The sequence below is a fragment of the Nicrophorus vespilloides genome, unplaced genomic scaffold (assembly GCF_001412225.1).
Source record: "Nicrophorus vespilloides isolate i.1.1-1 unplaced genomic scaffold, Nicve_v1.0, whole genome shotgun sequence".
Classification (NCBI taxonomy): domain Eukaryota; kingdom Metazoa; phylum Arthropoda; class Insecta; order Coleoptera; family Silphidae; genus Nicrophorus; species Nicrophorus vespilloides.
This window is the reverse complement of record NW_017099866.1, coordinates 122,852-141,154: the sequence shown is the minus strand read 5'-3', so window position 1 is coordinate 141,154 and position 18,303 is coordinate 122,852. Positions and strand designations below refer to the sequence as shown.

Here is an 18,303-nt window from a genome sequence, read left to right as displayed (position 1 = left end):
TTAAATACAGGAAAAGGGTTCGTAAGTCGAGGGAATTTTAAAATTTTCAAAATATACTTATCTTACTACACTTTATCATGATTTTCACTTTTATATATGTTAAATTCAGTATTACTGTCCGCATAAATTTGAAAAAAATAGATTAAAATAAACAAAATACTTACTTACAAATACTTTTCAATGTAGACATCACAATTATTTAATAAAAAACGACAAAACAAACAAATGCAACAAAAAAGATTGTGCCAAAAATATTATATTTTATTAAAGAAATTATCAATTTTTGTTTGGACAGTTAATTTTTTATCAGTATATATCTCCTTGTAACAAGTTAGAGCTTTTAGAATTTTGTAGGTCCGGGAGTTCGTAAGTCGGGGATACCTGCATTCCTTAGTCTAAAATTTCAATAAAAATACACTTTTACGAAAAGTGTAAAGTAACAAAAAAAATGTTGAATTCCTTCAATTGATTCGCATCATGTTCCCAGTAATCCGAACCGCGAAAGGCAATCAGCGAATGACCGAAGAACGAGAGCAAGAAGATTACATGCCCTGATGGGGTTCGAGCCATAAAGTCCGTTATTAAATGCATATCGCAGGACTTAAGCCCTTGCTGAGGAAGGAGAGGCGACATCGGCCGTTAAAGAAGAACAAGCCGAGCGCTCTTTCTTTACGAGAGGCCTCGGGGTTAATGCGCCTTTTTTACGGAGACAATTTTATGTTACCCGAATGAGAAAACCATGGTGGATGTATGTGCGAGATAGAGAGAGAAAGAAGGAGAGAGATAGAGAGTGCACACGCAGTATTCGGGACCTCCCCTTAAAACGCTTTAATTGAGATTTAGTGGCCGTTCGGATATGAAATCCGGCGCGGATTTATTGTAAAGGCCGAGCAGAAACAAGGAAAGAATATTGCACTGGCTTCACCTTGTTATTAACAGCGGGGTAACAAAGAGGAGGCGAATAAGAAGACATGAACAAGAACAAGATGAAGAAGAATATGTACAAGAAGACGAAGAAGCAGAAACGATTCCTCGTCCTCCTGCCGTGGGAACAAGTGGAACAAGGATCTCTCCTCCGCAGTGGAGAAAGTTCCGAGGTCCACCCACCCGCCGCAATTGTATCGCGAAATACATCGATGCCACTATAAATCTAATATCGGGTATCTTTATTGTCTTAAACTCGTGTCTGTGTTTATTCTCTTGTGATATATGGCCGATGCCTTTACACGCAGCCCCTTACTTTTCAGAACACACATACATGTATATACGGTTGGTTTTTCAAAATTTATTACGCTCCTTTTTCGCAATAAATAAACCGCAACTACCAATCTTTTTATTTTTCCCGTGCGGCATAATACAAATAAAAGCTTGCAAACTGAATTTCTTGTTGCAGGAAATTCGTATAAATCTGCCGACCGATTGTCTGATTGTTCGCAACAAACAAGACGTTTTTCAATTGAGGATCGATATATTACATCCATAAATGCTGCAATAGAAGTATTTTGTTTCGTTTTTCTTTATTATATCTAGAATTTATCAAATGTACTCTAAAACATTTATATTATGATAAAAAAAAAGAAATATTCACGTGATACATTTTTAATTAATTTTGTTTATATAATTAAATCTAGTTTTTAAATCATTCAAAAAGCATGATGAAATATTTATTGATATTTGAACAGTATCTACATAAATCTATAAAAAAAAGTATTTCGACTTAAGTCAATTGTTTCAAATACAGTACACAATTTAACAAAACTATTAGAGAAACTTATAATCATATTTAATATAGGAATGTTCATAATAATGAGTTTTAAAATTGCTTCTCTTGAAAAAAATAATTTATGAAGTATTTTAAGTCAATGGATTATATATTTTTCTTTATTTCAATCCTTTAGTGTTCCTCACAACTGATTGAGTTTGAAAGTAACTCGAAAATTGTAAAAGTAAAATATCGACTGAACGTTTCTATTCATTCGATATTGGCAACAACAAAAAATAGGCGACAAACTTGTGTATTTCTCTTTTCAGGCGGAAACAAGAATGGCCGCGCCGGTAAATTCAATCCGGCATATTTAAAATGCAAATGACCTAATGGGATTATTTAATCGCGAACGGGCCGAGCGACGTAATCGAATTATAACAAATTGGTGTTAAAACGCTACAGGGGGAGCGCGGTCCGTGTGCCAGATAGAGACAGAGCGATACAAGCAAATAAGAGAGAGACAGTGAGAGAGATGGAAATGGTAGTAGTAGTAGTTGAATGTAAGTCACTGTTTTTATAGTGAATCAGGTTTGGTATTCCTGGCACACTCCGCTCCCCCAAATTCAATTACATTTACTCCATACCGTGTTAGTCTATGTAATCAACTGCACATTTTATACACGTCTCGCGCCACTTTCCTCCGTGCCCTTCCGCCTCCTCCTGTACTCCTTCTTCTTCGTTTTTCGTCTGTCTTTTGTGAGTCTCTTCTCCGGGAGTCGTCCTTCCGCTCCGACGCGTCCTGCAACCGAAACGTATCCATGCAAAAACTTATTTATTTTCCGCGCCGCCGAAAATTTCGTTATCTCGGATGGGCAAAGTTCAACGGCGGAATAACGGCAAACTCTAATCACTTTTTCTTCTCATACAAGTTAAGGTTTCCAAATAATTGCATTTTCTTCGTTCGCCGAAGGGAACTCATACAAATGTGAAAACTTAAATTATGTGTTTAACAAACCATGAAATATTTTGATTTATTAAAAAAATGATGTTATTTGTCAATGTTTTTGAAATGTCCAAGTATCATTGTCGATTAAATTAATATGTTGAATATAATAATTATAATAAAAAAAACATATATTGTACGTACAAGTGATTTTACAATGTATATTTAAAGTTAACCACTTAAATCCTTTAATTAAAAAGTAATAGTTGACGCAACGCAATGTTGACAAATTTGAAGTAAATATGAAGCAACTTCAATTAATTCAAAGGTCAATGATCTGTTGGCAAAGAAACCTTCCAACATAGCTATACAAAATAATGAAAATAATCTGAAATTAGTGCTTATTATTGAACTTATTAATGGAAAAAAGTACCTGACAATATTAGTCATTATTTAATCATGAAACTGACCATAATTTATTGTAATAGATAATGTATGTTCTGTCTTTAAGAAGAGAAATCGAAATTTATATGATGGTAAATCACGCTGAAATTAGCAATCCAGTTTGAGTTTGGGTGCCGAAACTTTCGTTTCCGGCTTATTTAATCTTGGCTCAATGTTTTGCGCACACGAAGCAAAAAGTTACATTTCAACTGTTATGTTTTATGCAAGCTAAAATAAAACTTTTTACAATACAAATATTAGTATGAAAAACTTAAATCTTTTGCTTTGCTTTCGAACATTACCAAATATGAGACATAAATTTAAGTCAGATATACCTACTGAAAATGGTTAATAAGCAAATTGATATATAAACTGATTATCATAGATTTTCCAACTATAATTTTTCTTTTCCATAACATAATAAATAAGAAGAGCTAATCATAAGTATAGTCATAGGACCAAATAGGTTTCAAAATGTCTTTGTGTATTAACAATGTGTTCTTTATCAATCCTTTCAACTTGTAACCTAACAGCTTTTAAAGTTTCTTAAACTTAATTTCAAGTTCTTTGCTCGTGCCTGAACTACCTGACTTAAATGACTTGAAATAACAGAAAGAGCTTTGACACTTTATCCTTAAATCCTATTTTAAAATACGTTTGATTCTATTTAGAAATGTTCCAGAGGATGTTCCCTAAAATAAATTAATATAAATTAAATATAAATTTTTCTCTATTTATTAACAATTATTGTGAAACATTTAAAAACAAAATGATCTATAAATATGCAATAGAAAATCATTTGCCCATAAAAATATCTAATTATTAATTCATTTGACATATTTCAAACTTAAGCCTCAGTTGAAACTATTTAAGATTTGCTTATATTTGGTATAGAAGTTTATTAATAGCTTGTGAAATTAATTTTCTGTAATCTGAAGCAGATAAAGGAAAAGGTTAAAAGCGTTACAAATAAATGCAAATAGTTTTTGGTAAAAAAATAAAAATGGAATAAAACCATTCCAAATTGCTGTTACAACACGCAGCACGCATTCGCATTCAAGTTTTCTGTATATCGTATTGCGTGTTTCGAACATATAAGGAGAGACTATTGGTTCGTATTATTTCCTTTTTCTCCCGTCGTAAGCTGCGAAACAGTAAATTATTTCAATTTTAAGTGAGATGCGTTATCGCGTGAATTATGGGCCTCGAAAATTCCTGTCGCTTTCTCTTCCCATGCCATCGCCCTTTTTTTCATTCAGCCGTTGCCATTGTCGTTTCTGTTGCACCACATATCTCTTTCTCAATACGCCTCAATAAAAACGGCCCTTTTCGCGGAAAAACGATAATCCAGTGTCGCGTGAGATTGCAAACTAATTAACATAAACACCCTTCCCTGTGGTGGCGCAAATGAGCATTTGTCACGCTCGAACGTATGTTGTTTTGAACGCGGGCGCGTTGCTTATGACGTCTCAATTTTTGAAGTTCGCGTTGCAAGACGATCCTCAATTATTTCCGGTTTGATGAGGGATAGCCGTTCTTCAGCTTTGATTTATCAGAGCCTGGATTCGACGCTGGTAATTAATCCCATCCCGAAGGCAAAGCCCACGAACAAACGGTGGGGCAAGGGGTGGTTGCGACCAAACCGACCCAACCCCTTCCCCCGGACTCTCCCCGTGCTTATTGAATTATTAAATTTTAATTAAATCACCGCGCGCTTTGTTCTTCCTATTACAATAAAAGGGGTGAAGGGCGTTTCGGCAAAACGCACAATACACAATAGCGGTGGTAACATCGTGCTGCTACACTCCTCATTCGACGAAAGCGTAATTATTAATTATTCAATTGATCTCCGTTTTGCAGAGACCTGCAGGGCAACAATCTCACCGTCATCTACGACACGGATTTCCAGGATCTCTCCAAGCTGCGGATTCTGTAAGTAGTTTCGTTTAACATTCAGCCGGTTGCGGTTGTTTTTCAGGATGCGATATTTTGTTTTTGCAGACAGCTGACGGACAACCAGATCCACACCATCGAGCGAGATGCCTTCCAGGACCTCGTCGCTTTGGAAAGACTGTAAGTTCGGGAATTCTTGCTCGAACCATCATCCATTATATTATTGCATTGTTTTCAGGCGGTTGAACGGCAACAACATCCGACACATTCCAGACGACTCCTTCTCAACTATGGTGCATCTGCTGAGACTGTAAGTGAACGCGACTGTCGCTTCAACTCAATATGCGAATGCACAATCTTAGTATAACGATACGACGAACTTTGATTGTTTCTTGAGAGACAGAACCACAATCTAATATATTTTATTCTTAAAGAAGCTACGCAAAACTTGCCGACTTGAATTAACTTAAATTGGCTACACACTACATGATAATATAATCAATGGCTGTGAAAAGCAGTAAATAACATACAAAATTGAATTTGATTTACTGCAAATTATTCTATTCATAAAAAATAAAATTCAAATTTTTATATAGTTACTTATGGTTATTTACAGAAGTATATTATACCTTTAACTATGGACGCATATAAAATATATTATATATTTACTTAAAATCAAGTAACAGAAAACAATGTTGAATACATTTTCGATTATTTGATTCAAAATAAATTCAGAGGAGAAATCGCGCTTAAACAAACTTTATTTATGAATGTTTCCAAATTTCGAAGTAAAGGTAGCCTTTCATAGAAAATTCAGTTGTTGTTTTATTGCATATATTTATTTAGTAGTGAAATAAGACTATTTTGGTGACACTTTTTTTTTCATAAAAGGAATATCCCAATTTATCAAGTTTTTCTACCATTCAAACATTTTATTTACTATATATATTTTACAGTGATTTAAGTCATAACAAGATCGCTGTTATTGGCAAAAAGACGTTACGTGGAATTTCCGTTATAAAGCACCTGTAAGTAATATAGATTACAACTCCTATTTGTCATTAATTTGCATTTTGTTTTTTTGTGTAGCCAACTCGATAACAATCACGTCACGTGTATCGACGATCAAGCATTGAGGAGTTTCAAGGATTTGGAAATACTGTGAGTTTTTTTTTTATTATATTCGAGTATATAATAACATAATAATTTCGATTGATTCACATTTTTATTTATGTGTTAAAACTAAAATTGTTAGATTCGAGTATATTGTTCTTTATTTAATCATATTCGACTATTATTTATATTTTTTTTTTAATTTAATCTCCGTTTATTTGCTTTTATACCATTATAAATATTTTAAAATGTGTTTTTTGAATATTAACATTAAAACTGTTATTAAAATCAACAGTTATTTTTAGTTGTAATATAATTTTTACTGATTTATATCTTTATAACGTATGAAACTAGACTCCGATGATAGTGATAATAATTCTAGTACTGTGTAATAATTCCTGTTGTTATCTGACATCTATGCTCTTAACAATGTGTATAATTGGATGGGTTTTGTTCATTGCATTGCTATTATGTTAACTTAAATTCAATGTCATATGTTAGTTGTAATATTTTCATAAGAAATATTGAGCTATACGTTGTTAATATATTATATCTTCTGTTTTAACAATGAAGTTTATTAGAACATTTTGTGTTTTCTTAGGACATTGAATAACAACAACTTAACATGGATTGGAAAGGATATGTTCAGCAACATGTTCAGGCTGCGAACGCTGCGTCTGAGCGACAACCTCTTGCACTGCGATTGCCAACTATCCTGGCTGGCCAGGTATTTAAAGCATTCGCCTAGGTTGGCGCAGTACACGTGGTGCCATTCGCCGGGACACCTGAAGGGTCAGAGCGTCTCCGAACTGCTCGAGCAGGAATTCAAATGCACGGGTAAGTAGAAGGATTAAGAAAAATCTTAAGAGGTCGCTTAAAAAGTAGGGTCTTTTGTTTTCATTCCCTTCGTCTTTTTAGGATTAGTGGAGAGAGCACTCACGGGCGAGTGCATCAGCGAACCCCAGTGTCCGCATCCATGCCGCTGCGCCGACGGGATAGTGGATTGCCGCGGAAAGGCTCTCGGCAAGGTCCCCGATCACCTTCCCGATGGAACGACCGAACTGTAAGTATGGACACGGTGGCGCTATCTGTTATCAGCGTTCAGAACACAACGATTCCAACAAGCGACGACCAGGTGGCGGTGCGGGATGCTCCTCGTAACATTTTGTTCGTTTGCTTTGTTGAAGTAGTCACCGATATAGCAAAATTGCTCTAAAAAGGGTGCTTGCTCGTCATAGTACATGTTCCTTTTAGGTTCGTGGGGTATGGAAATCAAGACATACCCAGCACGAAATTTTTGTATCAGTGGGACTGTTTCTTGCCATTGTGCAGAGACGTCTCCCAATAATATAATTAAAAAAATTGTCTTATCCTTTAATTAATACTATAACAGTAACATTGTTATAACATTTATCATATAATTACTACTACTTTTATTAGGATTGTTGTAGTAGTTATGAGTAATATAGTTTTAGCTGCGTTTCTGTCGAAATTATTTAGGAATTTTATGCCACTTTGGACTATTGTAGTTTTAGTTTCAATTATTTATTTGTATCAGTTTCATTATTATTATAAGAAATTGTACAATAAGATGAGTACCAATTCCAATGTAGAACAATAAGCTATGTTATTAAATCACAGAAAAAAGTCTTACATTGTATATACTTATATCGTATATAAGTGGTTTAATGTTTCGGTAAAGCTAATGAATCGTTTCCGTTTTGCAGGAGATTGGAGCAGAACGAGATCACGGAAATACCACAGAAAGCGTTCTCGGCGCACAAAAGGCTACAAAGGATGTAAGTTACAAGTTCCAATCCGTTCTGGCCAATTGGCCAAGCGCTGCCATTTATTGGCATTACCTTCTGATCCACTTATCGATCAAAGGGAGGTCGCTTAATTTCCCCTTTTCCTCAAGAAAAAAATATATAAAAAAAAGCCGGGAAGATCTTTCTCTTCCTGCTCCTTCTATTTTTTATACATATAAATCACCGGATTTCGCTTTCAGCAACGACCTATGTAATTGATCGGGGTGGCGTAGGTCGTGAAAAGAGTGGATCTTAAATTAATGGAGAAAGACCCTTTTAGATCTCGCGATCATTCGCCCTTCGTCAATTGCAGCAGTTTGTTTCCGACAAAAAATGAAACGAGATTGAATGAAAAAAGTTTCCAAAGTCCTAATCAAGTTCATACAATTCTATACTAAAGTGAGATAATTGGTTCTATTTAGCGATACTTAAATAATAATATAAAAGTTTTTAATTAGTTGATGACTTTAAGAAATCAAACATTAGTTATAAAACATTAGAAATAAAAATTTGTATAATTTTTGGAACAGTTTTTGTGAACATTCCACTTTTTCCAACTCGAAATATTCATCAACTTGCAATTTCTTCAGTGTAAAAAAAAATCAACTTCTTTCTTAATATTCGTTTCTTTTTCTTCATATTTCCAACCCAATATTTAAGCAAAGTCTGGACATACACATTTGAACTTAATTATTAAAATGAACGAATCCCATTTGGAATTTAAATTGTCTGCAAAGTTCAAAGTGAATTGCTGCGTAAAAATGTATTGTACGCGAATCCTAATTTCAACTTCTCAACTTAATAATGTCCAGAAGGATAAAAATCGTTGACACCAAAAAATATTTTATTTACAGTGACCTGAGCACCAACAAAATCAATAAGATCGCAAGCGACGCATTCAGAGGCCTGAAGGCATTAAAATCATTGTAAGTTACAATCATCATCATTATCATCGTCATTTGCACACCTCGTTTCAGCTTTTCCGATTCGAGCGACTTTGTTAACGTCGTAATTGAAATATGTCTCGATTTTGCGCATCTAATGCCATTTTTCTTCTCGTATTCCTCAGGGTGCTGTACGGCAACAAGATTAAAGATCTGCCGGCGGGAATTTTCCAGGGATTAGTATCTCTGCAACTGCTGTAAGTATTTCAATATAGTCCCGACGATTGTGATCTTTAGCGTGCCATTAAACGCATCGTCGTCGCGCAAACACATAAACACAAAAAACTTTTCAACGCTTTTTGTTGTTTAACGCTGTAACCTAAATTGTTATTGTTCTTGCATAGGTTGCTCAACGCCAACGAGATTTCGTGCATCCGGAGGGACACCTTTAAGGATTTGCCCGCTTTAAATTTGTTGTGAGTATCCAATAATATTTGCAGCAATTAGAATAGTTTCAATAAATAAGTACTTGGAATTATGACCGTTATAAACATATTCCAGTAATACAATCACCAGTTTTAAAGTATACTTAACATCTCCTGTTATTTTCATAAAAAAATATTATTGTTATGAGAGCAGTTACGAGAATTGTTAAAAAAATCCTACCAACATTTTTTTAAGAGATCAGTACAAAAGTCGCTTGAATTTAAACTAAAGACTTTCGAATTTTATCTTAGTAAATAAAAGTTTATATATTCATTTACATTTTTCGTGGTAATATTTTTTTTATTATATTACTTTGGCATTTTCAAGCTCTTAAAACATTTATGGTAGACATGGATAAAATAGTTTTCATTTTTTGTAAACAAATTAGTTTTATTGCATCCACGAAAATAATATTTCTAAGCAATAAATGATTATTTTTGTTGCAGGTCTCTTTATGATAACAATATTCAATCTCTTGCAAACGGAAGCTTTGACTCCTTGAGAAGCATACAGACTTTGTGAGTATGATTGCAATGCGATTGAATCATCTTTTATATGTCATTTTTATTATGTTCTGAAGGCATTTAGCACGGAATCCGTTTATATGCGACTGTAATCTACGATGGCTGGCGGAATATCTGCTGAAGAATCCGATAGAAACGTCTGGTGCAAGATGCGATACTCCGAAGCGAATGCAAAGGAAACGTATCGATAGCTTGAAAAATGAAATGTTCAAATGTAAGGGTAAGCACCTCCACGTGATCATTCAACGTCAGTGGTAACGGTGACATAATGAGATGCGCTCGTCGCGAGTTCTTTTTTCCTGAAATTGAATTGCATTATATTGTCCGCAGGCCAAGAGGATTTCAGGACTAGATTCGCTGGTGAATGCTTAATAGACAACGCTTGTCCGGCAGGATGTGCATGCGACGGGACCATCGTGGACTGCTCCGGAAGAAATCTGAAGGAGATCCCGAGAGACATCCCGCTCTACACGACCGAACTGTAAGTAGATCCTCTTTTACAAAACTTTTTTGTCTATTCCATTTTATTTTCTATTTGCCTCAGATTGCTGCACGACAACGAACTGGGCCGCATCAAATCCGATGGTCTCTTCGGTCGCTTGCCTAATCTGATAAAGCTCGATCTGCGCCGCAATCAGATCACCGGCATCGAGGAGAACTCCTTCGAGGGAGCTTCCCGCATTTCCGAATTGTAAGCCCTCTCTAACCTAATAGCCTCTTGAATAGCTCTAATACCAACACGTGTTATTTAAGGCTACTCTCCGAGAACAAACTTCTGGAGATCCACAATAAGATGTTCCTCGGGCTGCACAGCCTGAAGGTCCTTTCCCTAAACAACAACGAGATCACTTGCGTCATGCCCGGATCATTCGATTTCCTGACATCGCTGCATACGCTGTAAGTGTTTAAAATTAAATAAATCCTCGGACTGTGTGTGTGCATTAACGCATTTACCGCTTGTAGGAATTTGGTCCAGAATCCCTTCATCTGCAACTGCCATCTGGCTTGGTTCTCGGAGTGGCTGAAGAGCAAGGGCTTAAGCGGATCAGCGCCGAAGTGCGCTATGCCGCCACGCGTGAAGGACGTCCTGATCAAGGAACTACCGCAGAGCGAGTTCAAATGCACCAGTAAGTGCATTGCCCCCCTTTTGCTCCCTCGCGAACGCATCCATTTAATCCCTATTTATTTTATTCGTGCCGCAGGCGACAACGATCAGGGATGCCTGGGGGAGAATTATTGCCCGCCCATGTGCTCCTGCACCGGCACCGTCGTGCGATGCACCCGCGCCAAGCTGAAGGAGATACCCAGGGGAATCCCACCTGAAACATCCGAGCTGTAAGTTTCGGCTCGAGGCCAGAACCTCTTCCCCCATTCAAACCTCAACCCTTCTTTTTAATCTCAATGTATTCTCAGGTACTTGGACGTGAACGAAATACAGAGTATCCAAGCGGACCGGATCAGCCATTTGAAATCTTTGACGAGGCTGTAAGTTTATTTGACTATTTCTTTTTATTCGTTCAAGTTTCAAATCAAACTTTTACAGCGATTTGAGCAACAACCAAGTGGGAATACTGTCAAACGACACGTTCGCGAACTTATCGAAACTCTCGACCCTGATAATAAGTTACAACAAATTGCAATGCATTCAAAGAGACTCCCTAGCCGGTCTGAAATCCCTCAGGATCCTGTAAGTCCGCCCCGACTCCACGTCGTCGCTCGCCTTCACTATAATTGGATTTCTCGGTCCGTCTCTTTCTTTTTTTTTGTTGCAGATCCCTCCACGCAAATCAAGTTTCGATGATACCGGAAGGTACTTTCGCCAATCTGAAATCAATCACGCACATGTGAGTCAAAGGCTTCTTTATTGCATATGGATTTTGCTTTTACTCTGTGTTTTCAGCGCGTTGGGGGCGAATCCTTTGTACTGCGATTGCAACCTGCGTTGGCTCGCCGAATGGGTCAAAGTGGATTACGTAGAGCCAGGCATCGCCCGATGCGCGGAACCCGTCAACATGAAGGACAAGTTCATCCTGTCCACGCCATCCTCCGCCTTCCAATGCAAAGGTAATCTCGATTCAATCAATCAATTGCTGTCCGTTGCAATGTGTTCTTATGCAATTGCAGGTAAAATCAGCAACGAGATACTGGCCAAATGCGACACCTGCTTCACGTTCCCATGTCAGAATGAGGGTAAGTGCGTTGCTCTACCCGAACGTGAGTACCAGTGCATATGTGCACCAGGATACCATGGTAAAAACTGCGAGTTTATGATCGACGCCTGCTATGGCAATCCATGCCGCAACAATGCTTCTTGCAAAGTCCTGGAAGAGGGAAGATTCAGGTATGACTTCATTAACAAGTCTCTATTATGTAATTTCTAATTATTATCGTACATCTTCAGTTGTGATTGCGTTCCCGGCTACAACGGCTTAAGATGCGAGACTAACATCGATGACTGCGAGAACAACAAATGTCAAAACAATGCCACATGCATCGATCAGGTGGAATCCTACCAATGCAAATGCCAGGCCGGATTTATGGGTAAGTAAACAATACTATGCCTTACCTTCTTTTATTACAATAATGATCTTTGACGATCACATTATCGGCTAAAAAGAATTACTACTACTATTTATTTTAAGGTTTATACAATGTAATTGTTCTTTTATAAGTAGAAATTACTTAGAAAGTACTGTATTAAGAATTATCAACTTTTTTTCAAATGTGATAAAAATAATTCTTAGGTATTTAAATTATCAATTATTTCACAACTATTAACTAGATAGATAAAAGTTGAAAGTACACAACTGGAAAAAATAGATACGAATTTCTTCTTACAATAAAATTAGAATTTATATCTCAAATACTTTAAAATAACGATTAATAAACTTGAATTGTTCTTAGTTTTCTCTATGTTAATTAAACAATATTACTTAGTTATGTTATAATTCTTACAGTATCATATTTTACACCATACAAAAACTATTTTTTTATTTCGTCTCTCGTGTCAGATATTATCAACTTTATGAACAAATTTCAACGTTAATGTACACATAAACAAGTTTAAGCTCGCCATAAACTGTTTTATCTACATCTGCAGGATACTCATTTCTTTAATAATAATTAACGTTAATGTCCGAAGGTATGCGACGGGTTATAAATTATCGCATGCGAGGTTTTGTGTCCCAAAAAAAAAATATATATGGAAAATTACTAATTTTCTTTGAGTATATTTATAAGAAAATTAACGACTTATAGAGTCTAATTGAACTTTCTTATACGTCAGGTCAATACTGTGAAACGAAAATTCCATTCTGCACATCCGACTTCAATCCTTGCAAGAACAGCGCTCGCTGCGTGGATCACGACACTTATTATACCTGCGAATGTCTGCCCGGATTCAAGGGTGATAACTGTACTATCAACATCGATGACTGCGAAAATCACATGTGTCAGGTAAGTCAGTTTTCTAAAAACTTGTATATTTAAATAATATTTTGATCGTTATACCATAAACTTTTTTTGCACAATTATATACTATACATTATAATTGTATCAAAAGATACTTACAATAAGTCAACTCTTCTCAAGGAAAACTAGACTTTAATTTATGTCATTATTTGTTAATCTTGTAAGTTTCCATGCTTCTTCTAAAATGTAATTTCTATTAATCTGCAATTATCAAACTATATTGGTAACTATATACACCACTTAACATAAACAAAATCAAGGATTCAAGGAACATAAATAAAGATAATAAAACATTTTCAAATATCAATAAAAAAAACAATATTTCTTTCAAATGATTATATAATAGCTGTTTCTAACGTTCAGTATTCAATTTACTTCTTTTGTGGATCCTCTGGGTACGAAATTTCGATGAAAATCAATATTTGTATTGTCATGGGAAATAGTGAAGAAAAATTGAGTAATCTTAAAAAGCCGCATCTCTTCCATATATTTGAAAAGAAAAGAACAATATTATATTTTCATACTAAAATATTTTATAAAATACGTTTTCTACATAATATTACGTGTGTGCAACTATATTAATATTCTTTCCATGAGGAGGAAAGCCAAATTTATAAATCATATTCTTATTTCCATTTAATAGATTTTAAAAGTTTAATTTGATTGCTTATTATTTCACTAAATAAGGTGAAAATTTGAATTTTATTAGTTTATACTATTTTTAAAAATATATCGTTGATTTGAATTTAAATTCAAAATTAGTTTTGTGAAAACATAGAATCAAAGAAATAATAATAAAAAAGTTTTATTGATTCAATTACATCTAAAGATGTTATTTTTAAATTCAGTTCATTTTAATTAAAAATCATGGAAATTTTCTAAATATTTTTGAAATAATTGTACTGTTATGTGTTATTAAAATAAGATATTTAATAATGTTTATATACTAGATTAATGTATATATTTGTTGTATAAACTAATTGTATGCAATTAGTAATATTAGTTTTGTGTTTGTTGTTGTGCGCAGAATGGAGCGACCTGCGTTGACGGTACTAACAATTACGAATGCAAATGCACCGGAGAGTTTACTGGAAAACTCTGCGAAATCATGCCGCTGGTAGCTATGATGTACCCTCAGACGTCGCCATGCCAACACCACGACTGCGTTCACGGGGTGTGCTTCCAGCCGAGCGGTTCCAATGATTATTTGTGCAAATGCGCGCCCGGTTATTCGGGTGAGTTACAGATTTGCTTACAGAATCACTTAATATTTGAGCGTATGCATTTCGAAATGATTACAGGAAAACGTTGCGAATACTTGACCAGCCTGAGTTTCATACATAACACATCGTACATCGAGCTTGAACCGTTGAGAACGAAGCCAGAAGCTAACGTAACTATAGTCTTTTCAACTACCCAAGAGAACGGCGTGTTGGTGTACGATGGCCATCAAGAGCATTTGGCTGTGGAGTTGTTCAACGGCAGAATCAGAATCAGTTACGATGTCGGAAACCATCCGGTTTCAACCATGTACAGGTATGATTATTCATTGATTTTCATAATGAAATATTGATTTTCTATAATTGTTCTATCTCTTTGTAGTTTCGAGATGGTGGCTGATGGACATTACCACACCGCTGAATTGATTGCGATTAAAAAGAATTTCACTTTGAGAGTGGATCGCGGTCTGGCTAGATCCATTATCAATGAAGGCTCCAAGGACTTCCTAAGGTTGAATACCCCGATGTACTTGGGTGGAATTCCTTCCGAGCCGGGACAGCAGGCCTTTACCCAATGGCATTTGAGAAATTTGACAAGTTTCAGAGGTAATTTTATAGATGCATTGCGGTGAATATTACTGTAATAAATTGTATTTGTAGGTTGCATGAAAGAAGTATGGATTAACCATAAGCAGGTGGATTTTGGGAACGCAGCCATTCAACAGAAAGTGACTCCGGGTTGTGCGGTTATGGATCCCGAAACCGAAAGGGATGAAGATCAGCAGGAAGATGAGATGGATACTATGGTGGATGAGCCGGGTAACGACGGCCCTCCAGATCCATGCAAAACCAACCATTGCAAGCACGACAGCAAGTGCGTTCCGACGAGGGCCGGCGAGTACATGTGCCGATGCCGACCTGGCTTTAAGGGCAAGTACTGCGAACAAGGTGAGGAAGAGTGTAAGTACAACAATCCACGGAGGCACGGTGGGGCTAACTTTCTATACCATTTTATTAAGCATGTTCTAATTCCGCATGACCAATGATCATAATTCATAATCAGGGTTGCCACATAGCACATACACCACAATTTACAACACACAAGGTTGGGAAACACCGATAAAAAGAATAAATACATATCAATTATAGACCAAAGAAAAACAATTCCAACAAAAAAAATATTTCAAGTGGGAATAAAATGCTTGTTCACAATTCGACAATATTTTAATTACAAATAAGTCGTTACTTTTTACTATCTGCATATGTTGTACAATTTTCTTATACAACTAAATTAAAAAAAAAATACAAATGATTAAGTAATAATTGTAATAACAAGAATAAATATAATATATGATACACATTCATACAAAAATTACCGCATAATAATAAGTTGTTAAATTGCTGTACATTTAACGTAATCAAAATTTCCGTGATTTTTGTTTAACTTTAAATGGTAAACAAGTAAATTATTAGTATTTTTTTAAATGAAATGTTTGTGTGCAATAGGGCTTTTAATAATAACCTATTAAGTTGTAACACATGTTTAAAACATTAACAAACAAAAATAATAAACGTATACACATTTACTTAATAAAAAAGCAAAATGCATTGAAATACATAATTAATAATGAACAAATATGAAATCATTTTAATCAGTGTAGAACCGAAATTAATTTCGTTCCGGTTTACGGTTACGTTCCAAGTAAATGTTTATCGTTCCAGATTGGGTTTCGGTTCTTCTAAACATTTCAGTTCAGTTTCGGTTCGGTTCCGATAACTCCAGTTGAAATTAAAATGTTCTTTTTTTAGTCGGTGGTTGTTTTGAGAGGTTTTTGAAGTTCTTCATATTCGGCGTGATGAAAACTCTCAATATGTCGTTGGAAGTTTGCGAAGTGGGGTCCATTTATTGTGAAATTACACTCTTTTATCTGACAAATCTTACAGGTTTTTCTATTTTCCTGCCCATATTAATGAGGCTGGAATAGAAATGTCCTAGTAATATTTATTTCTGATAATCGGGCGTAGATAGATACTTATTATATATAATAAATTAATCTAATCTTTTAATGGAAAATATAAAACACAAGCACCAACAACTTTATTATTAAAACGTAATCTTCGGCTAAGTATATAGTAGATAGAAGATAGACGAAATCATTTTCCATTTATCGGAGTTTAGTTATCAGTTATATTAACACATCTTCATACACAATATCACTTTCAATTTCCGAGAAATAAAAATTAACAAACATTATGTTAATAGTTTTTCTTCGATTTTCGCGGGTTAATCATTTACCGTGTAATAGGTAAAATTTATAAAGGGTTATGTTTATTATTAATTGTATTATTTTAACATTAAATATATATCATCCATACATATTTACACTTTCATTGCTTAAACCTAATATAAAATGACCACCGTTGTTGTATTCGCTCTATAAATAATTGCTTTTTGTAATATAAACATTGTATATAGTTCTAATATTTAATAGCGTATGAGTCTATATAGTGGCAATCTTAGAATTCTCTCACGAGTCATATAAATCTCTTAATTTAAACTTTGGGCAATCTGAAATGAAGAATACAAATTGATGTTTGGAAGGTGAAATTATATGTATTGTTGTATTTGCAGCACCGACTTGCAGAAAGGCGCAAGTCAGGGAGTACTACACCGAGAATGGTTGCAGATCAAGGAAGCCTTTGAAGATGGCCAAGTGTGTCGGTGGATGCGGTTCGACCTGCTGCAACCCACGGAACAGCAAGAGGAGGAAGGTGAGTTATCTGTTGTTGGTCAGTTGTTTGAAGACGGTAATAGTAATTCTATGTTTATATCTTAGGTCCGTTTGATATGTAACGATGGTACTCGTTACACCAAAGACATCGACATCGTGCGCAAATGTGCGTGCACGAAGAAATGCTACTGACTGACAAAAGCCGCTACTCACAATTCTAACACGCACTCGCGACTGGAGGAGAGTGCGCAGCTCGCGATACCCGGCGATGGAGACCTGAAGGACCCAGCTGGGAATCACGTGCTGAACTTGCAACCATCCGTGCCGCCGGCGCCGAAGAATCAACCGTACAAGTTGACCTTTTTCGTGGAGAACGATACTAGGCAGCTGCAAATGACGGACTTCGCCGCCGACGAGAGTGACAGCATCGTCGTGGAGAGCTATGACAGCCCAACGCTCGGCTCCGCCAAGCACCAGCATCCACGACACGATGCCCACTGCATCCTATCGGCGTTCCTCTACTTCGTTACCATTACCACATTCGCATACCTTTTTATTTTATGGATTCGACAGAAGATGCATATCCGGATGGAACTCATGCACTGGTGGTAATACAAACACCCACCAGTGTACTCGACTTCTCGTATACAATACGATTAATCGAGTGATTGAGTTACAAGACGGAGAGCGCATTTTCCCCACTGTAAAAGCGAACACCATTAATTAAAAGAAACAAACATGCGATGGATAATTGGAGTAGCCAATTTCTGTATGATAAACATGCAAATCAAGGCTCCAATTATCCGGTCGCATTTAATGTAATTTATTATATGTATTAAATGTGTATCGAATGGACACGAGACGAACCCCATCCCACGGATTTCAAGAAATTGATGAGACAAGAATTGTTAGAATTGTGAATAGCGGCATAACTCTTATATATGGTTACTAATTTTTAGTATATAGTTGAATGTGTTAAACACTTGTATAAGAACCATATTTCTACGAATGTAATTTAATTTATTACGGATATATTGAATCGTATGATAATGACATCCACGTTAGTTGTAGAATTGTATT

At 35.7% G+C, this 18,303-nt stretch overlaps 1 protein-coding gene across 1 annotated transcript; it reads left to right on the top strand.

The window, feature by feature from the left end:
• The first annotated feature begins 971 nt into the window (after nucleotides 1-971).
• LOC108565886 (protein slit) lies at nucleotides 972-17,771 on the top strand. The gene is made up of 32 exons (XM_017925560.1): nucleotides 972-1,045; nucleotides 4,953-5,024; nucleotides 5,094-5,165; nucleotides 5,224-5,295; nucleotides 5,942-6,013; nucleotides 6,075-6,146; nucleotides 6,700-6,935; nucleotides 7,017-7,161; nucleotides 7,826-7,897; nucleotides 8,761-8,832; nucleotides 8,976-9,047; nucleotides 9,195-9,266; nucleotides 9,723-9,794; nucleotides 9,857-10,020; nucleotides 10,131-10,281; nucleotides 10,345-10,491; nucleotides 10,554-10,697; nucleotides 10,764-10,927; nucleotides 11,003-11,135; nucleotides 11,214-11,285; nucleotides 11,344-11,487; nucleotides 11,573-11,644; nucleotides 11,701-11,864; nucleotides 11,925-12,141; nucleotides 12,202-12,341; nucleotides 13,087-13,256; nucleotides 14,299-14,506; nucleotides 14,573-14,807; nucleotides 14,874-15,097; nucleotides 15,152-15,451; nucleotides 17,124-17,263; nucleotides 17,329-17,771. The coding sequence occupies exons 1-32, from the start codon at nucleotides 972-974 to the stop codon at nucleotides 17,413-17,415; spliced, it is 4,251 nt and encodes a 1,416-aa protein (XP_017781049.1). The 3' UTR covers nucleotides 17,416-17,771.
• Nucleotides 17,772-18,303: the final 532 nt, after the last annotated feature.